The sequence below is a fragment of the Xenopus tropicalis genome, chromosome 8 (genome assembly GCF_000004195.4).
Source record: "Xenopus tropicalis strain Nigerian chromosome 8, UCB_Xtro_10.0, whole genome shotgun sequence".
Taxonomy (NCBI): Eukaryota; Metazoa; Chordata; class Amphibia; order Anura; family Pipidae; genus Xenopus; species Xenopus tropicalis.
Window position 1 is genome coordinate 31,924,968 of NC_030684.2, and position 22,088 is coordinate 31,947,055.

The following is a 22,088-nucleotide window of genomic DNA, read 5'->3' on the forward strand; positions in this document are numbered from 1 at the left end:
TATCCGGAAACCCGTTATCCAGAAAGCTCCGAATTACGGAATGCCCATCTCCCATAGACTCCATTTTAATCAAATAATTCAGAATTTTAAAACTGATTTGCTTTTTCTATGTAGAAATAAAACAGAACCTTGTAATTGATTCCAACTAAGATATAATTAATCCTTATTGGATGCAAAACAATTCTATTGGGTTTAATTAATGTTTTATTGATTTTTTAGTAGACTTAAGGTATGGAGATCCAAATTACGGAAAGACCCCTTATCCGGAATACCCTTGGTCCCGAGCATTCTGGATAATGGGTCCTATACCTGTACTTGCATTTGTAGACACACCCTAGTATGGCCCCTATAGACACGCTCAGGCTTGTTGGTGTGCATTCAGTTTGCCATGTTGCTTGTATGTTCCACAGCATGTCTGAGCATGTGGTACAGCCCTGCTATTGCCTAGGGCACATATGTACACACAGTGCTTTCCATTCAAACATTGGCCCCATATAATAAGTATAACTGTTGGTAAAATCTTCTCATTCTGCCACATTTTTATTATCCCCTTTACCCCATGAAGATTCCTTTTTAGGGGTTGAAATGAGTGGGGTTGGTACTCTGGCTATTTAGATTTGATTGTGCATTAATACAACTTTTATTTAGTGTGCAATGCCTTGTGTATATTTGCTCTGTATGTGTTGGTGCTGCAATTGGTCAGGCTGTCCTGTACTAGTGTCTATGTGAAACCTTTATTAGCTGCCCTGCATTTGTGTGTTACTGTTCCCTTTGTGTGTTTGTGTGGTACAGTAACAAACTGGACTAGACTGCTGTGTGTGTGTGTGCGATTAGCTAGGCTGCTGTGTGTGCGATTAGCTAGGCTTGCTGTGCGGTGCTGTGATTAGCTAGGCTGTGTGAGTGTGTGTGTGTACACGCTGGGTTGCTGTGGTAACACACTCACATTCTATTCCATTCAGGTCAGGTTTGTATAAAGCTTCTCTTGGCAACCGGGACCTAGCGGGGCACTGGAAGAGCCCGAACCATCACTGCACGGTAATGGATTCCCCCTAAACTCTATTGAAACTATTTCTGTAGCGTTCCCCATATCCAGCCTGGCCCCTCACTACCTCCCTGTGCTTGCCCCTTACTCACCCACCTTCCCCTGTGCCCCCCCCCCCCCCCGGCCTCCTGGGATCATCTCCGGCTGTGTCTCCTGCTAATCTCTGCTGGGCTCTTTGTCTGTTCCGCTGCCCAGCACCCAATTACTGCTCTGCCCAGCACCCAATTACTGCTCTGCCCAGCACCCAATTACTGTTCTGCCCAGCACCCAATTACTGCTCTGCCCAGCACCCAATTACTACTCTGCCCAGCACCCAATTACTACTCTGCCCAGCACCCAATTACTGCTCTGCCCAGCACCCAATTACTGCTCTGCCCAGCACCCAATTACTGCTCTGCCCAGCACCCAATTACTGCTCTGCCCAGCACCCAATTACTGCTCTGCCCAGCACCCAATTACTGCTCTGCCCAGCACCCAATTACTGCTCTGCCCAGCACCCAATTACTGCTCTGCCCAGCACCCAATTACTGCTCTGCCCAGCACCCAATTACTGCTCTGCCCAGCACCCAATTACTGCTCTGCCCAGCACCCAATTACTGCTCTGCCCAGCACCCAATTACTACTCTGCCCAGCACCCAATTACTACTCTGCCCAGCACCCAATTACTACTCTGCCCAGCACCCAATTACTGCTCTGCCCAGCACCCAATTACTACTCTGCCCAGCACGCAATTACTATCTGCCCAGCACCCAATTACTGCTCTGCCCAGCACCCAATTACTACTCTGCCCAGCACCCAATTACTGCTCTGCCCAGCACCCAATTACTACTCTGCCCAGCACCCAATTACTACTCTGCCCAGCACCCAATTACTGCTCTGCCCAGCACCCAATTACTACTCTGCCCAGCACCCAATTACTACTCTGCCCAGCACGCAATTACTATCTGCCCAGCACCCAATTACTGCTCTGCCCAGCACCCAATTACTACTCTGCCCAGCACCCAATTACTACTCTGCCCAGCACCCAATTACTACTCTGCCCATCTCCCCATGAGAACCTCAGTGTCTGCACCCCGGCATTCACCCCATAACTCCCAGCTAGCAGTCTCTCACACCCACTCTGCTCATACTCTCTTATGGTTTCTTCCTCTTCCTTTAGGTTTAAAAAGCATGTTTTTATCCCCCACAGATTACCCAAACCCTGACAGATCGGCCAGGAGAAGGTTAACTCCCATTATCTGTTTATAACTCGTAGACCCGTTGCTAAAAACATGCAGTTAGTTTTATTTTCATTTTTACTCAGTTGAGTCAGTCAAGTCTGATCCAAATTGTTCCTAAGGGATAGGGTGTGTATTGACATTCCCAGTCATATATATATATAGAAGATTGAGGGACCCTAATATATAATGCATAATATAATTTATTTTATGTTGGGTGTCTGGGGATGCTGGGAAATGTAGTTTATAAATGCTGTATATTTATATGTAAATATTATGATAAAGTAATTAGCTGCACCTATAAAACAACACTGCTATAATGTTACAGCTATGCCATTATGATACACTTTAATGAATTAATAAAAGTGTGACTTATGTACTTCTCTATAGTATATGCAATGAAATTTGTGGGCTCAGCAAAAAAGACATTCCCCGCTGGAATCTCAGCTATTTATAAGAAGGACGACTGTCCAACCTGTGGCATCGCGGTTGTTGAACTACAATTACCAGCCTCTTTTGTTGGTCTTTGCTGGGAATTGTACAGCTGAAGGGCTGGGGCAACACTGAAATGAAGTCTAAATGTCACCATGTCGCCCTTCTATAAATATAGTTTCCCTGTATTGGCTCATATGATGATCTGATTGGGACAACCAAATGCATTTTCCCAATTTTGGCAACCAAGGGGCTGGCCAGATAGGGCAGAACATTTCTTTTTTTAGAAATCTGGCCAAATGAGTGTATATTTTTATGTTTAGTGATCTTTATTCTAATCAGTTGTCAAGCAGACCTATATTTTTGTCTTTGTAGTCGTGTAAACAAGGGATGGGTGCCTGTATGTGACTCTTACTGTAAATCAAATCCCAGCCCTTAGATCTCTATGCTGCAAAGAGGGACCCACCCATCCTGGCACTGACTTATTGACCCGATGTACAGTTCACTGGCAGTAAACAGAGTCTAATTTGGGACACAGCCCTTAGGGGTACCAAACCGCACAGATCTGATCTCCATGTAAGTTCAGCTGACCAGTCAGGGCACTAAATCATCTGTGCCTCGGGCTATGTAAAGCACTACTCTTTGATCTGCCTTAAATAACTCTAATGTTCCAGCTATGAAATAAATGGAGAGAAAAATAGAATTTTAGATTACAAGAATATCACTGATTAGATAGATAGACAGTGCAGAAATGTACACAAGCACAGTTGTTAGATGATGTAGTCAGAGTATCAGGGATAATAGCCTCTGGGAAGGGACTGTGGCTGGGGGATAGCAGGTATAGTAGGGAGAGATGGTGCCTATAGTAGCAGTGGGGATAATAGCCTCTGGGAAGGGACTGTGGCTGGGGGATAGCAGGTATAGTAGGGAGAGATGGTGCCTATAGTAGCAGTGGGGGGATAATAGCCTCTAGGAAGGGACTGTGGCTGTGGGATAGCAGGTATAGTAGGGAGAGATGGTGCCTATAGTAGCAGTGGGATAATAGTCTCTGGGAAGGGACTGTGGCTGTGGGATAGTAGGTATAGTAGGGAGAGATGGTGCCTATAGTAGCAGTGGGATAATAGCCTCTGGGAAGGGACAGTGGCTGTGGGATAGCAGCTATAGTAGGGAGAGATGGTGCCTATAGTAGCAGTGGGGGTATAATAGCCTCTGGGAAGCGACTGTAGCTGTGGGATAGCAGGTATAGTAGGGAGAGATGGTGCCAATAGTAGCAGTGGGGGTATAATAGCCTCTGGGATGGGACTGTGGCTGTGGGATAGCAGGTATAGTAGGGAGAGATGGTGCCTATAGTAGCAGTGGAAGTATAAAAGCCTCTGGGAAGGGACTGTGGCTGTGGGATAGCAGGTATAGTAGGGAGAGATGGTGCCTATAGTAGCAGTGGGGATAATAGCCTCTGGGAAGGGACTGAAAAGAGATAATCCTTTGTTGTTAAAATACAACAGCTAAAGGGCCACAGGCTTGGCAGTAAGGCTTTGCTTTACATAAATAATATGTCCCAACAAAGTCTGTTCACAACAACAATTTTCATATGCTAGCAGTGCCTAAACTACAGTCCCCAGCCCCCTTTGGTTTGATTTCCCAACCTGTTGATAAATTACGCTATTAGGGATTCTGTTGTAACTGGTGAGAATTCGGAATGTTTCCGCTCAGAAACAGCTTAACAACAACATATTTGCTAGCCATGACACGGCTTGATTCTTAATGATATTCTATTCAAGCTGCAAGGGTTTGTGGTGAAAGATGTTTTGTTGAGGGGAAGTATGTGGGGGGGGGGGGGGGATATTGTGAGCTGGGGAAGTGGCGTGGAGAGGGAGGAGGATGCTGAGAAGAAGCTTGTATTTTGATCAGATGACCTGGCCGAAAGAATTAACAGGAATGGCTGTGACAGCACCACAAAAGTAAGAGAGAGGGGTTATAAAGGAGAGGGAAGTGTAAGGGGGGAGGGAGAGGGAGAAATGCCACATGGGCAGCATGAAACGCAAGGAGAGGAAGTGATTAGAGGGCTGAGGGTGAATGGATATTTGGAGGAGAGGTCAACAAAGCGGCAGAAAGTGAGGAAAAGGAGAGTTTTGGGGGTAGGGAGTGAGAGAAAGAGATAGGAATCACAGAAAGTGAGCAGAAATCTAGTTTGAGGGGTTGGAAATAAAAGAGTTAGAGAGAGAGAAAACACAGAAAGTGAGGGAACGATAGTTTGGGGGTCAGGAAGTGTGAAAATGACAGGAGCAACAGAAAGAGTGGGGTACAAGAGTTTGGGAAGAAGGGGTTAGAGAGTTAGCGTGAGAGAGAGGAGCCACAGAAAGTAAGGGGAACAAGAGATTAAGGGGTAGGAACTGAGAGAGAGAGAGAGAGACAGGAAATCCAGACTGTAAGCGTGACAGAAAGCAGAACAGGGCATGTTATAGACTGACAAGACATGAAGAGAAGAAGGAAGAAGTAAGGAACAAGATGAAGGCTGAGAAAGACAGAAACAGGCTAGGTTTGTGGCAGGAATAACCAATTAATATTGCGGGACAGTGAGAGGCACAGGGGGCATAGCTAATACAGAGTAGGGAGTGCAAGCAGGTGTAAGACCAGGCTGCACTGTGGGAAAGTGTGTATAGTACGGCAGAATGGGGGGAGAGTGCGTTATTGTTTGACAGAGTGCTAAGGAGTGTAAGCAAGCAAGACATTATAATTTCCCAGTCGGGACAACTCTGCTAACCGTGTGTAACTTGTATCTGCAGGTGACATGTCACTAGGAGAGGAACTAGGAAGTCTGCGCCTCCTTCCTTCACTATGAACATCAACAACAGCCATGAGGAGCACGGGATCAGTGAAAATGAAAAGGACAACTTTGCAGAATACATGGATGAGAATGGTATCATTGGGTTGGGTGATCAAGGCGACCTGGGACCAGAGGAAGAAAGGATTCTGGATTTTGACCAAGAGCTGATTTTAGGGCTTGAGGAGCATCTGGTCTCTTACCCAGAAGCTGTAACAGATGAGGAGCTCTCTGCAACACAAAGCTTGGGACAGTTTAGTTTCTCTCAAATTGAAGAGACCAATGACATTTTGCTGGACAAGGAAGCTTTGACCTCCAGCAACAGTCTTATGGACAAGCTGGACACAGGTGAGTTCAACTAAGAGGCTGAGCCGTTCATTCGGCCTCTGGCCTGCGAGGGTCCTTGCAGACATGTTTGGATGGAACTACAGAACTGGTTGGTGGTTACCTGGTCTCCTGCATGTACAGCATAGTGCAATCCTTAACAGGATTTTCTAGCCACCCTGATTGATATTTGGCAGAACCACAACCATATATCTGTCAGGGTAGATATTATTTCTGCCCAGTACTTGCCAATAAGTGGCCAGGGCATCAGGCAACTAACAGCTTATGGTATGGCCAGTTTCATTCTTATTTCCTGTACCATTGGATAACCCTAATTGTTTTTATTATGAAAGGTTAGAAGTTAGGCCTTAGTGACTTAAAAGTAATAATGCTTTAGTAGCTTTAGTAGCCCTCAACCTATATCGTTTAATTTGTTGCTCGACTACAATACCCAGCGTCCCCTGAGAGCCTTTTTTAATTGAATATTGGTGGATATTTCATGTTGAAAATATGCGAATATGGACATATTACTTTCATCTAAGAAGGCCATTGCCATGTTTATTGTTGTCGGTGATGGCCTGCAAAATAAGGTACATTTAATATGTTTTATTATAGTAACCAAAAAAGATACCCCTCCTTTTATAAGAGGCACTGTTAGGAGGTGTGAAGGCAAAAGCTTACATAGATATTAGGAAAAATTAGAAGGAACACATCAAATTAACTTCCTGCTCTCTTTGACAGATGGACACAGCTTAGAAGATCACCCAGATACCTCAGTTTCCTTGCCCCCTCCAACAGACTGGAGGCCCCCAAGTAGAGACCAGCAACTTGATATGACAGAAGATGAACAGGATGGTGGGACCTCTTTAGACAAATCGGATGAAGATGAGGAAAGCTGGGGTCATGAACACTCGGACCTTCCTTATGATAACAGCCCCAGTCCTGAGAGGTTTAAAGACTACAGTCAAACATTAATGGGGGAAGACCAATGGGATAGCCCTTCAATGTCTTCATGGAATGATGCTTACCCCAAAATCCCAGACCATGAGGAAGATGTACCCAGCATGTTGTCAGTTTCCCCATCTCCACACCCTATGTCCAATCACTGGGGAGCTGGGATTACCTCACGTATAGAAGATGAGACGCTCCCAGAATCCTCTTGCACAGACAGCGGGGAGGCTTCAATAGCTACTCCTTCTGGAAATCGCCAAAGAACAGGCATCACCCACATAAAAGCTTTGTCTCCGCCCAACCATCCACCTTCTTTTGGTGGTACTCCAAAATCCCACAGCTCTAGCATTAAGCCCACAAAATTATCTGCTGCTCCCATTTATGGTCGAGGGCAACTTAATTACCCCCTGCCTGACTTCTCCAAGGTAGGACCGCGTGTCAGATTTCCTAAGGATGACCAGAGTTATCGACCCCCCCAGCCTAAAAGATTAGACTTGAAGTTCCAAAAGTCCCCATCCATGTTCAAGTCACCAGCAGAAATTGTGCGCGAGGTCCTGCTGAGCAGCTCGGAGAAGCCCACCCAGGAACATGCTACCCAGCGCACTGTCCCTACAGAGTTCCAGAGCCCACAGCAAGCCACTGATTTGGTGCATCAACTACAGGTTAGCCAGGGATAGCTGTGGATTTTTGGTACTGGGGTAGTCAAGGTTTATACATAGTCCTATGCTCTAGGCTATAACAGTTACTTTTCTGCTTTTTTTGTTATTATCTAATAGGTTGGAACATCCAAAGTCTGTCTCTCTTCTGCTTGCCCCCTCTCTTATATGAACCTGAATCAGCACCTTATGCTAATAACACTTATCCTTCTTGGCTCTTCATTACAGGAGGATTACCACAAACTCCTCACTAAGTATGCAGAAGCTGAAAATACCATTGACCGCCTTCGTCTGGGAGCCAAAGTAAGAGCATTATCCACATTTGTTATTGTATGACCAGCGGACACGACAGTGTTCCAGGTTTTGTAGTTACCGCAGGAAACATAGTTAGGATTTATAAGGGGCGGCCTTTAGGTAAGTGCTAACAATGCTAGAAGGACCATTCCAAATAGTTTGGTTTGGTCTTGCAGTCCTAGAACATACTGATGGATTCGCTAGACTAAATTCTGATTGAAAGTGATTCTAGGGATTTATGTAACTGTGGTGGGAAAAGAAGTGTAAAAGCTGAACTGCCACTAAGACCAATGTCTCCATAGACTAGTTATAGATATGGTACATACAGTATCTTTATCCTTTATTTTTAATATTATGAGATCTTCCTTATTCCCGGTCCCCATAGCATCATGATTCTCTTCCCCCCATAGGTGAATCTGTACTCTGATCCCCCAAAACCAAGCCACAGCGTCCACATGGGGACAGTCTTACAGGGTTCCAAAGTCATGGAATTCCCCATTCCTCAAGCGCAAAGGGCAATATTTAGCTTTACCAATGATGACAACGGAACAACAGAATGGGCAACAGGTAAGATACTCAACTGGGGCAACGCATGTATCTTTATTCTAATCATTGCCCAAAGTGCCTACATGGTGCTGCGTAGAATTTAGACCCAGACTGGCAATCTGACAAATTCCAGTGGGGCTGCTTAAGATTCCATAGACCGTCACTATTTATTGGGCTGGTGGGGGCTGTTTGGGCCTCTGTGTACTTGAAATGCCAGGGCCTATTTTGAGTCCCAGTCCAGATCTGGTAGAATCAGGTTCTACACCCTGTTGGTCTTATACTTGTTGAATTAGAGCAATGGTCAGCATTTATTTTAATGTTTGGAATTGTCATTGATCAAACTTAGAGCCAATGAATGAAGGCCCCTGGTGCAGATTACTGTAAATTACTGAACAGTGCTTTGAGAATTAGTCAGAACCAACTGCTGTGCTAATTCATTGAGGCACCTGGACTTTTGCCTAGCATGGCCCCCATGGTTGGGCTATCTGAACTACACTTCAGGTCCCTGCTTCTGGACGCTCAGTGGGTGAGCCACCTGCTTTTATATTTGACTCCACAAACTGCTGATGAGTTGGGGCACCTAAATTCTTGCTTTTTTTGGCCAACGGAGCTGTTGTGTGGTTTAGCCAACTGTGCTGCTGACTGGTTGAGCCTGCTGCCCCTGCTGTGCAGTTATGATTGGCAAGGCCCAAGATTAGATTTGACAACAAGGTATTGTCTGGTCTGGAAATTATGAATCAGTCTTACCCTGCCTATATTCAAAGCTCTACTTGTCTCAATTCATTTTATCTGTCTATTTCTATCTCTATATATGCACACCCCCTTCTCCTGCAAACTCTTTGCCCCTCTTATTGTATCACAGCTGTATCTTGCTTCATTTCCTCCCTGTAACCGCTCATAGCTCTTACTTCTCTTTTTCCAGCAGTGCTGAGCCCAGTCACACTTGTTCCCTTTCTGCCATCTTACTCTTAGTCAGCTAATAATCAATGCTGGGTTTCACCTACCTAGAGGTGCTTGCCCCCCTCATTACATTGATGTGTGTGAGCTTTTGATAACGGAAGGGCCTTTAGCTGACATAGATCAGGGATCCCCAACCTTTTTTACCTGTTTGCATCATTTAAATGTAAAAAGAGTTGGGGGAGTAACACAAGAATAAAGAAAAGTTCCTGGGGGTGCCAAAAACATGCTATCATTGGCTATTTGGTAGCCCCTGTGTGGACTGGCAGCCTACAGGAGGCTCTGTTTGGCAGTACACCTGTTTCTATGCAGCCAAAACTTGCCTCTAAGCCAGAAATTCAAAAATAAGCACCTGCATTGAGGCCACTGAGAGCAACATTCAAGTGGTTGGTGAGCAACATGTTTCTTGTGAGCCACTGGTTGGGGATCACTGCCATAGATAAGACCCAAGTCTCTTTTCTGTTATTGCACATATCTTCTTTGATTTGATTTTAGCAGTGGCAGGGGGGTCAGAACATATCTGTGCCTCAGACATCTCTTAAAAATGCTGGGAAGGACTCAGAATGCTATATGGAACTAGAGACAGTGCACAAAGGGGCCACTGTGCTAATATATTGTCTGCACAAGCGTCAGTTCATGTGCTACTCTGCAGCTGCTCCTAAAGGCACACTGTTATACAGCTAAAAATATTTATTTATATATTGTATTTAACTTGTATCCAGTATAAATGAAAGTGCTGCAGTAATAATGCAATGGGAAAAAAATAAAATTAATATTTAGTATGATGTAGGCAGTGGTAGTATAAGACATTTTTTTCCTCTCCATTCTGCCTTTTTCCAGGTTGAAATTAAAATTGCTACCTGTTTACAAGAATGCAGGGAGGAGGGACATAGTAAATAGATCACAGATTAAAATCTAACTGGGGGAGCTGCAGAATAAAGTATAATAATGACTAACATACAGAATTTTTTTAGGGTCTCAGGCTCCAGACAATCACGCTGCAACCTCCACTGACATTCAACAATCTACCCCCTCCCCTTCTTCTTCACCGCTCCACCCATCAGAAGATATAGCGTCCACTCTGTCTTCTCACATCAGTGAACTAAACCAGGAGGTAAGAGTCACTTACAAGTATGGGACCTGTAATCAAGAATGCTCAGGACCCCGGGTTTTCTGGATAAGGGGTCTTTCCATAATTTGGATCACCATACTTCAAACATTAAACAAACCCGTTAGGATTGTGTTGCCTCCAATAAGGATTAATTATATAATAGTTGGGATCAAGTACAGGGTATTATTACAGAGAAAAAAAAGGAAATCATCAAGCTGAACTATTTAAGTAGAATAGAGTTTATGATAGATAGCGGCCCCGTAATTTGGAGCTCATACCTGTACATTCGTAGCTCTGGTAATCACAGTATATTGCCAATATGGCGATATCAAGCACCAACATCTTCCATTCAAGGGGTAACACATTTATAGGTGGCAGTACCTGTTAAGGTCCAGTTGTTTGGCGGGGTTGCTTGGACCTCAGCAATAAGCCATTTAGGTCCCCGATTCAACAGGAAAATGAAACCTGCCGATCGCCACCTGGCCAATTTTCGCCCAGAAATTGGTCGAGGGGGCCATTAAGTGTCCCCATACATGAGCAGATAAGCTGCTGAATTGGTCTGAAGGACTTGAATCGGCAGCTTAATCTGCCTGTGTATGGCCACCTTAACACATGTTCTTAGAATTATGGCTGATACAGTGATGCTTTCCTAAATATACAAAACTGTATTTATGTTACACCCCCTGTATGTCACAATTCAGGTTTCACTTCTAGAAGAACTGAAAAGAACTGGGAAGTTAAACCTAGAGGAGCAGCAACAGGTACTAATTTTTGAGATGTTACATTCTATATCCTGTGCCGATTCTTCTTCTTACTGTTACTTGCTTGTAATATGTATATGTATCTGATTTGCCTTGGGGGGTTAATCCAACACCCAGCAGATAATCTTTGGGTCCAATAATTTAGATAAGATAAGATGGAGTAATATACAAACACAGACAAACATTAATCAAGTCATGAAACCCATTGCAGCCAATAAGCAGATATTATACTTGGAATTGGCCCTGTATTCCTGCCATGTGCTCCAGGATGTATTATAAATGAAACATGTATTGTATCTTGTCATGTGTTTTGTTGTTAAACAGTCCTTCTCTCCTTTCCCTACAGGCACTGTGGGAGCTACGGGGGTCTCTGGACATGTTAGAACGCAGATATCTGAGGGCACGAGAGGAACACCGCTCTGGACAACCCCATAAGGGCACATTTCAGGAGCTTGACCCAGAGAGGTACAGATTCTTTGGGTGAAGGGGTACAATTACAAATAAGTTGTACGTATATATTGTATGCTGTTGCAGTAGGGATATAATAATAGGCGCAAGTATTTGGGATGTTGGTGGATGCAGTAGTCATGACAGTATGAAGCAATGAGTATTTTTGGTATTACTCAAAGCTGCTTAGGCTTAAAGGAGTAAAAAATAGGTTTAAAAGGAAAACAAATGACAAATGAAGGACTTTAACTGAGTACATGAAATAAATTTTCCTTGAAAAGGACAGTTAGGTTTTTATAGTAACATGGCCAAAATAACCTCTTTCCATTAATATATAGCAACCAATCAGAGATGTTAAAACAGAGGAAGCAGATCTTGTGGCTTCTGGGGGCACAGTAGTGTTGATGGCCCTTTGGGGCTCTGGCTGATGTATGTGTATGTTTATAAAAGATGTTATCTTCCCAGGTTATTGGGTACCCTAAAATCATTTTGCTGTGGGGCTCACTGTGTTCTGGTTACTTTGGTTTAACCAGTCAGACATTTGCTTTCATCTTTTAAAAGGCACCAGAGTAATGAACGCTGTAGGCTGATTGGCCACTATTAATTTATGGGCATTAAGAATCTTTGCACAGTTAGAACTAGATAAAGAAGAGCAGTAGGGACATATGATACAAACCATTCACAAGAATAAAAGTATGTGTTTATACATATAATTGTGTATATACATATATATATATGTGTATATTCATGCTATGAATGTATGCTCTGTGCAGGGCCCTGGAAGGTGCAATATTTCAGCTTGGTGTGCAGCTAGATGAATTGCAGGAGAGTGTGGGGGACCAAATAGCCACCCAAGCAGAAGCACAGCATAAAGAAGAGCCTCTTTCTCCATCTCCAATGCCATCGTCTGTGGCACCCATTCCAGCTGTCCTAACCCCATATCCAGAGGTGAGTGGTGTTCCCATATCCAGTTCCCTCCTTCCCACAGGTGCTCAGGGCTCATCACGCTTCCAGAATCTGAGCATCTACAACAGCCAAACCCTTCGTCAAATCCTTCAACACCCTATAGTATGCTTTCTAATACACAGGTTAACAACTATGCTCTCCCACAGCAGATCTCCCAGTCAGAAGAGCCTGTTGGTCTACTCAGCATAGGTCCAGATGCAGTTAACAAAGTGGAGGCTGGCGAGGAGTTGCCCCAGCCTTTGCGCCACAAACAGATGCAGGTGGAGAAGGAGTATGACAATCTTATTTCCACGTGAGTTACTACAAACTTGACCATGCATATCATATCATTAGTAAACTTAATACTGTGCTCTTCTCTTTGTGTGTGTGTATATATATATATAGTACACAGAGAGGAGCACACCCTATACAAGTCCAAGTGCCCTTGGTGCAGGTCAAAAACAAAAATATAATAGAAAGAGTGCCGCACACACAGGGACTTGATACAAAAGAAAAAGTGTTTTTATTGAAAAATTCCAACGTTTCGAGCACAACCAGTGCTCTTCTTCAGGGAACTCTTTCTATTTTATATATATATATATATATTTGTATATACAGTATACCAGTGTGGAAATCCTTTTACATTTTCTAAATTTTTATATGAATGTGACCTAAAACATATTCTGATTTTCAAACAAGTCCTAAAAGTTTGCATCTATTTGGATCCCTGAAGGACAGATCTGCTGTGGAAAGATGGGAGCCCAATTTATTTCCCATTTTGTACTGATTTAGCTCCACTAATTACATATAATAGTCTTGAGTGATTGCACTGTTCCATTTACTACACAATTGCATCCGAATCACAATGTTTTATCTGTATGCAAAGAGATTGTTTATTCTGAATACTTAAGGTGGCCACACATGTGGCGATTTGCGAGGTCGCACGAAAGATCGTACAATCAGCCACACACCGTTCAGGGCTGAAACGGCAGATAAGGAGGTAGAAACAATAGGATTTCTATCTCCTTCTGCCGATTCAGCGCTGAAGGCAGATTTTGGTCAGGCGCCTTCTATGGCGCCCGATCAAAATCTTTTAACTGGCCCGATCGGCGAGTCGACCGATATCAGCAGCTTCCTGCGATATCGGTCTACTCGCCGACTTGCCATACACACACCGGATATCGAATGAAACGAGGTTTCGGACGATATTATCGGTGCGTGTATGGCCAGCTTTAGAGCAAAGTAGAAGATTTAGCATTGCATACTTGATTGTTCCTTGTGCCCCCAGGTACAACAGCTTCAAAACACTTCCTAATGCACTGGGATTAGAGCAGGATGAGTGGCCAAAAACCCATCCAGAGGATTCCATAACCCAGGGCAACCTGCTAGACATGCAATATCAGGATCAACTACAAGAGGCCAAACCACAGATATTCTCATTGGATACCCGGCCCGTACATAAGTTGCAGGATAAACAACTTAGAAAACTTTCGCTTGAACCAAAAGGACAGGATCTTGAATATGAATCCATATCTCAAAACCAACGTCCACTCTCCAGGCAAAAAGGCCATCAGTGGTTAACTGGCCCCCATGATTATCACACTGATACAAGCTTAAAAACCCAACGGCAACCTTCAAGTCATAAGATCCCAATTCAGCCTTCAGGACATGAGAACCACATGCACCGAACCAGGCTTCAGAGCAACATGAAAGTTGATGGAACATCTGACGTTGGGACTCCAAGACAAAGCCAATCCCAGACAGAGCACCGTAGACTGTCTTATGACCAAGGTAGCCGGAAGCCTTCTCCTGATGGTGGAAGACAGTCACCAAGCAAGAGGTAGGAGATATAGTAGTTAAACATCTATCCTAATGAACATAAATGTATTTATCTAAATATTATTAATTTACTGTATGAATTTATTTATAGCAAAGACAAATTTCCCTCACACTGTTAGGATAAAAAAATAAATGTTGACTTGAACATAGAGATAAATCCTTGTTTCTGTCTTTGTTCCTTTGCATGTTAATGTGCATAGAATGATTTGTGTTGTGGCAGGGTCCCTCCAAGCCCAAAGGTCATCCAGACATGTGTTCCTCGGGGTTCTCCTTCTTTGTCTCGATTAAGTGAAGAGTCTCCCAGAAGCTCAACACATCAACCATCCATCAATGGAGAGAATGCTCAAAGTGCACATTCCCACAGATGCAGCATTAGCAGCAAAAGTGCAAGTTCTTCTGTCAAAGGAGAGACGACAAGGCATAAAAATAACTCTGTACAGGTATGCATGAAAATGTTAATTCTGTTTCAGTCCTGTCTGCTTGTGTATGTCTAGGTCTCTGCCACCTGCCTGCCTCTGTCTGCATGCATTTATGCTTCCTGCATTTGTTGTACCTGTGCTGCCTGTCTGCCTGTATAGACTGACATGCTGCTTTCCTGTACTTGGGTTGCCTACCTCTGTCTATATGTAACTGTGCTGTCTGCCTCTGTACCTGTGTCTGTGCTGCTCACCCCTGTGCTTGTGTCTGCGCTGTCTCTATCAATATATAACTGTGCTGCCCACCTGTATAGTATGTACATTAATACAAGAGAACAGGGGGTCATTACAATATTAGTTAAATACAAAGTATGATAATAAATAAAAATATATACAAGGTATGGTTGTGATAAGTTGAGAATCAAAGAAACAAGGTGATTGAGGTCTCTGCCCCATAGAGCTTTCAATCTAACTGGGAGGGTAACTTACAGACATAAATAAGAGGATATTAGTGCTGCAGGTTATGGTGGGTGACACAAAAAAAAATGTAGTGAGGTGCAGAGGAATGAAGGGCCTTGAAGGTTAAAAGAAGGAGCTTGTAAGTTATTCTTGTTTTTATGGGAAGCCATGATAAGGACGTTAGTAGTGGAAGGGCCTGAACTCTCCTTAATGACAGGAGTGACAGGTTTTGACGTTGTTACTATGGTCAGAGAAGGAGAGAGAGGAGTCAAAGATTACCCCCAAGCAACATGTCATCGATAGAGATTGATGAGCGTGCCATCAAAGGAGATAGTAAAGGGATGAGTGGGACCAGGCTTAGGCGGAAAGTGTACTTGTATATGTGCTCCTTTACTCTGTCTGCATGTATGTAACTGTGCTTCCTGCTTCTGTCTATATGTGTTGTGGCTACCTGCTTTAGTCTATGTTTCTGTTCTGCCTGACTCTATATGTACCTGTACTCCCCACCTCTGTGCTTATGTATGTGCTCTGTGCCACTGTCTGCATGTATGTGTGCTGCCTGGTTCTGTCTAATCTATATGTGTTGGTGCTACCTGTATTGGTCTATGTGTCTGTGCTTCCTGACTCTGTCTATATGTAACTGTGTTGCCTGCCTCTGTGCTTGTGTCTGTGCTGCCTGTCTCTGTCTGCCGAGTATCTGAGCTGTCTGCCTGTATGTATGTTTGCATCTGTGCTGCCTCTCTATGTAGACATGTATCTGTGTGTCTGCACTCTGTGTGATGGCTTCTCTTTTTTAAAGTAGCTTACTATTTTGGAACTAGTGAATAGCAGTTTGGCATGTTCTTTTTGTTGCATGTCCTGCTTGTTTATAATTAGTAATCCATTCACTACATTCTGTAGTTTTTGTTCACCCATTCCTCTTAATAACTCCTAATTTCCTTAATATAACAGGGCAGGATTATATCCCCAGAGACAGATAGTGGTTTCCTTGGATCAGAGAGTGGCCGCTCTCCCATACTACAAAGGCAAAGAAACCTGATAAGCCACCACGGGTAATATTAGGTTCTACAGCCTCAGTCTATTACTGACAAATATAAATGTATATGTTATTCATTCCTCCCTCTTGGTTTCTCAGTACGGTGCCAGCAGAATTGCCAACCTCATCCAACAGCTATCCTGGGCGATCTAGAATGGGGGAATTATCCAGGCCGCGCAAAGCATTCCGGGAAAAGAAGCAGCAGAATGGGCATGGTGCTGTGCCATCGCAGCCCAGTTCCCCATCCCCAGGGCCCAACAGCCTAACAGAGAGTGAAAACCAAGAGCAGAGCCAAATCAGTAAGTGTGCTCTATGACTGATCTAGATTACGCTATGGTAGATGAGGTGGGTTTGTTTGGAAGATTTATGATGGAATCAGGGACCTTATATTTGTGGTTCTCATTCTGCTAATACATTACATCCCCAGTACGACCCAAAACTCAAAGAGGTTAGGGGGATACTGGAGGTGGTAGTCTAACCTGTATTCAGTAATATTTTCTGTATCAAGACTGGTATCATTATGGTTTGCTTGTGCTTCCTGCACTAGGTGAATCTGACTCAGAAAAAGGTGGGAGCAGTGATGCAATGATAAGCGATCCTTACTTCGGTGCCCCCTTCCTCCTCTCTCCAATTAGGAAGTGTTCCCAGCCTCATGGAAACTTCTTGGAGAATCGGACGGCCAGAGAGTGAGTTGGGAAATGGCTTTATCTTAAACACAAGTGTCTCCTTATATTTCTCTCTCTGGCATAAGACTGTCTTTTCTACTACGTCCTCTCAAATCTACACTTCCCTCCTTCCTCACACCCAAACCTTTATTTTATTATCTTTCCTCCATCCCTCTTTAAAGCAAAGTGTGTATTAATCAGTGCAATTATATATACCTTATGTATTTATATTCCAGGGCTGTGGAAGATTATTTGTTTTTTACCTTGGCAGAGTAATTAGTATGACAGCTCCCATTACAGAACAGGTTATAGATAGATTAGGCTATCTGTACACATAATTTTGGACTATATAATGAAATGCTCATGAGCTGCTATCAGGATCTCATACTGCTAAAGGTGGCCATACAATATAAGAGGTCGCCAAACGAGCAAAACCTTCCACTGATATGCCCATCTGAGGGGGGTGATATCGGAGTAATCCCAATTTTAGGCCATTAAAGGCAGCCATATTGCTGAAAGACAAACTGGTAACTGTTTTAAGATTCATGTTGTTTAGATATGAAATATCTAAATAGTCACACAAAATTGTTTACTGGAACTCTACTGATACAACAGTAACCTTTTTTTGAGAGCAAAAGTGAGCCTGACCAACTGATGGAGGGCTACTGTGGTTTGCACTGCAAAATCTGACATATTCCGGTCTTAACTTGGCTCCGTTCTCTTTCCTCTGTGTCTTCTCTATGTCCCTGGCTTGCCTCGCTACAGCCTGCCTCTCCTGGGGGAGTTGTGTTTGGGATCTGGTAACTAGGTGTTGCCATACACTACAGACGCAGCATTGTTGTATTGTTGCCTACCCACTGCGAAGCTCTGATTTATTTCTCTGTATAACTTAGTTACACTGGAGTATTTGCACTGCTAGAAAATGGGGGATGCGACTGATTGTATTTTGTGAGTATGTTGCAGTTAAGCTTCCCGTATAGCACGTCTTCCTTGAACTAGAGACGCCAAATCATTTAGGGTGAAAGTTTGTGGTGAACTCTTATTTGCTTTCCTATGTTTAATTGGAAACAAGCTTGTTGTGAAAAAAAAGGGAAGGTTAAGGCCATGGGTGGGTTGTCAGTATCCCTTCAGATGAGATCTTGGGATATAACTAATGATGACTTGTTTTTGTAACATTGGGCATGAAGCACATCTGTTGGTCTGCTAGGATCTATGGAGAATACATAAGCTAAATTCTTAAACATTATCATCTTACCTCTTACTGCTTTTCACATTCCCACTACTGTGTTTTGCAGCCAAGCCATCCAGGATTTGCAGAAGGAGGTGGTACAACTTAGAAAGCATTTAGAAAGCAGCCTGAACTGCACCCCAACTCAAGGAAAAGCCAATGAAGCTCCGCGTTTTGCCACCTCAATGTAAGAATTTAGTGAAGGTGCTTCTATGGAACTTGAAAAACATTCAAATTATTTCACATATTAGAATTTTTATTCTGGGTGTTGTGTTTTCCTTCTCCTAACCTCCACTGGTGTGTCTGTCACACTTTGTATCATAAGAGTACTGATTTTGTTATATAGTGCATTGGGAACCTTATAGTGTAATTATATTTAAACAGATTATTTTTATAATCTTTCCAGAAATCCACAAGAAGAGAGAGTCGAACATTTTGAACCTGCACAGTTTTCTTCTTTCTATGATAGGAGGCCCACTCTTGAGCAATCAAAAGCCGGTATGTTGACATTAACTCTGAGCTTTGGTTTTCCTCAAAAGTCTTCTGTTCAAGCATCAAACCAGACTAATCCCTTAATGAAACCTATGGTAACTTTTCATTTTCTTATTAATTCAGATACAACTCATAGGAAGTCAAATGCAATAAAGAGTGAGCCAGTTCTCCGGCCAGCGTGGACCGAAAAAGTAGTCCATGGAGCCTATACAGGTGAGCATAAAGTGAAAGAAAGAGTACTCGCCATCAGTATAGTGGAACCACATGGGGGAAAATAATTCATATGGAGAAGGGCAGTGCAAAGTTATAGGTAGGATAATAATTAACTCACATATTCTACTTTTCTTTCTAACCATAATTTAATTCATTAATGTTTGCAGGAAACTCATACACTTGTCCAGAAGGTAGATGCAACCACTGCAGGGAGCGGGTCACCACTCAACCCCGCGAGCACATGCCGAGTGTCAGGAGAAGCACCCCTGGTATGAACTCCATAGTCTAGTCTGATTAGCATGTCTGGTCTATACTTGGCAGATCAAATCATACAGGGTTTGGGAAAAGGTGGGCACAACCAATAGTTAAACTTTGCCACCTCCCTCCCTCTTTGTTTCTTTCTTATGATCGTTGGAGTTCATAGTGCAACTGGGTTCTTAGTAAATTATGGGGGATGATTTTGATGGCAGAAAATTTGGGGCAGGTTAAAAACCCAAGTTGTGTGCCATTAGTCTTATGATGCTGGGATTGGGTATTTGGACTAATATTCTGAAACCTGGTTTACCTTATACCTGTAGTCCCTTCAGTGCATACTGATGAAGGGGGCACAAGCTCTCCAGAGCATCTTTCCTGTCCTTTGTGCCATGGCTGTGGGGACTCTCCTGCCACCCAGAGGAACGGTGAGTGTCCTTTAATTTGATTTTCTGTAGGTTCCTTTATATACAGAGGGGTAGGGATTCTGTTTGACGTCTTTCCCCTTCCTGGCAGGAAATCGCACAACTAAGCGTGGGCGGAGATCTCTGATGGGTCCACATGGGGGACAGTGGGTCTTCAACCAGACACCCCCACTAAGCTATATACAGACTCCATTCATCTCATATAGCCCCCCAGTCATGTAAGTACGCTTCATACTGTAACGTGTATAATGAATCCTGATGGCATTGCACAAAAGAGATGTGACATAGTGTGTAATATAAGCCAAGGGGGCCAGGGGCTGTATCAGGTGGGATTATAAAAAATAAGGCCCTACAAGGGTTCTTTTACCCTAGGCCCCATCATCACTAAGAACCACCACAGCTCATTTTGGATGCTAATACCTTTCTCCTTACATTTTAGCCCTTCTCCCTACCTCATGGTTCCTGCTGGATACAGTGTGGCAGAACTGCATAACCCAAATCCTGTCACCCCACACCCAGCGCCAGGCACTTTGGAGTTAGAAGATCTCAGCTTGCCCCTGAACCGGGCGTTAGAAGCAGCCAAGGAACTAAAAATGACCAGCAAAAGAATGTGCCGGTCTCTGACTTCTGATCTGAGCCTCCAATACACGCTACGCCGCTCTTGCCTTTTCTAGTATAAATTGGGAGCGCAATCCTGCCAAGGTTGTGAGAGCACCCCAAAAATGAATGGGTTAGTTGCCTCCCATTAAATAGCTGTAAGAGGCAGTTAGGGAATTATGTGCTGCCAACACAGTTTACCTCTAGTACTTGAAACGCTGGTAGGCAGGATTTTCATTGGTAAATATTCTTGCATAGGACCACTGACTTTATTGGGGCTATGGGTGCAGTGACACAGTGTTAGATTCCCCTTTAACAATATGGCTAAGGCTAACACTAATAGGGTTTCACTATTGTTTCTAATAACTTAGCACCTGCTTTTGATCAGAATATGTGAATGTGGTTAACGTGATCAGAGCAATCATGGCTGCTCCTTTCCATATGCATGAACCCAAATATGTAGATAAGGCTCCCTGTGCCAATCTCGTTGCCCTAATGACTGTTCATAACCACTGTAGTGGGTCCTTTGCAAGCCTCAAACTATTCCCAGAGAGAGTGTGAGGTTCCCACTGGGCCCAAGCATAAAAATGCATTCGTGTTCTGGCTCCTCTTAAATTCCGAGGCCCCCCCACAGCCGAAGATTTACAGAAGTGAATGTAAACCTTCCTTATTAATATCTAGACATTTCTATTCCCGTACCAAAGGGAAACTGATGTTTGCTGAAAGTACCTATTTATTTCTATGATTCCTGTTTGTTATCAATGTGAAAATCCAAGTAGAAAAGGGTTACATTTTGTACTGTAAATAAGGCGTTTTTCTACCATAGATATTTTTGTATCCCATTTCGGTACAAAAGGAATATTGTATGTTCTATTTATTAAAGCGTGTGTGATTGTGATGCGTGTAGCAGTGTGAGGCCATAAGAACATAATCACTTACCCTAAAATTGCATTCTGTGTATCCTTCCTCTGCATTGCACTTTGACAAATGGTATCTAAACCATAATGCACTATTCAGAGTAAGATGAAAAAACATAGGTTTTAGTTCCCCTTTAACTTTTTCTTCCCATAAATTGGTTTAGAATTTTTTTTAGATGTTAAATCTATTTTAGTGTTGTAATCAACGTTTTTTTTTTTTTTTTTTTTTAAATTGTGTGAATTTCCCATAGCCTAATAAATATGCATTTGGTTTTATACTGTTTAATGACACATAAGCTGTATAATTTGTATTATATATTTACTTAAGTCTTAAGGCAGCTAAATACGAGCAGGCCTGAAGCCTGTAGATAAATTACTAGTATGTAACTTGTTGATTCTTTTTTAAATCTTAAACAGATTCCTTAACCTTAGAATATTAAAAGTGTGAACCAATGGTATAACTTTAATGTGCTGGGCCCCTGCTGCAGAAACATTTTTGGGCCCCCTTCCTTTCCATAACCACAAGGGAATGCAGGGAGAGAGGGTGTTGGGGATGTTGGGGATTTGTTTACTTTATGGGCACCCCCCCTGCTGGTAGGTAGTTACACCTGGTTAAGCTGGTGAGAATACTGTGAGCAAGCATTCCTTTTTGTGTTTTACATGATTTCTAATTTTATAAAAGGTACATTTATAGAAATCTATTTTTTACTCAATAAAGCTATTTTATGAAACCAAAAACATACACAAGTTGTCCTTATTTTTCATCTGATCCAGCAGTGGCATAACTAGATGTTGTTGGGTTACTGGGCCCCACAGCAAATTCAATTCAGAAACCAAAATCATTGGTAAGTTGACCCATTCTCCCAAGACATTTTGAAATAGCTCCTTAATTAGGGCTTGCTGGGCCCTCTACACTTCTGGGCCCACTGCAACTGCAGTATCTGCTTCCTCTGTAGTTATGCACCAGCAGCCCAGTGATGTAAGTCCTTTTGTTACTAAACCATGCAAGCAATGTCGGGCTTGGGTGCCAGGGACCCACCTGAAT

At 43.2% G+C, this 22,088-nt stretch overlaps 1 protein-coding gene across 7 annotated transcripts; it reads left to right on the plus strand.

Moving 5' to 3' along the window:
* The first annotated feature begins 903 nt into the window (after positions 1-903).
* On the plus strand, positions 904-21,783 carry akna (AT-hook transcription factor). Of its 7 annotated transcripts, XM_031890877.1 has the most exons (23): positions 904-1,035; positions 3,124-3,267; positions 5,475-5,860; positions 6,578-7,449; positions 7,672-7,746; positions 8,148-8,304; positions 10,215-10,354; positions 11,053-11,112; positions 11,459-11,577; positions 12,333-12,507; positions 12,672-12,817; positions 13,793-14,344; positions 14,564-14,783; positions 16,170-16,270; positions 16,354-16,553; positions 16,802-16,940; positions 18,215-18,334; positions 18,554-18,645; positions 18,763-18,852; positions 19,020-19,121; positions 19,431-19,532; positions 19,621-19,747; positions 19,969-21,783. In XM_031890877.1, exons 3-23 carry the CDS (start codon positions 5,527-5,529, stop codon positions 20,201-20,203), a joined length of 4,158 nt encoding a protein of 1,385 aa, XP_031746737.1. In that variant the 5' UTR covers positions 904-1,035; positions 3,124-3,267; positions 5,475-5,526; the 3' UTR covers positions 20,204-21,783. The 7 variants fall into 7 exon arrangements, with proteins under 7 accessions (XP_031746737.1, XP_004916782.1, XP_012824767.1 ...); XM_004916725.4 differs by lacking the exon at positions 3,124-3,267; XM_012969313.3 differs by lacking the exon at positions 3,124-3,267 and having other exon boundaries at positions 12,675-12,817.
* The last annotated feature ends 305 nt before the right edge of the window (positions 21,784-22,088 follow it).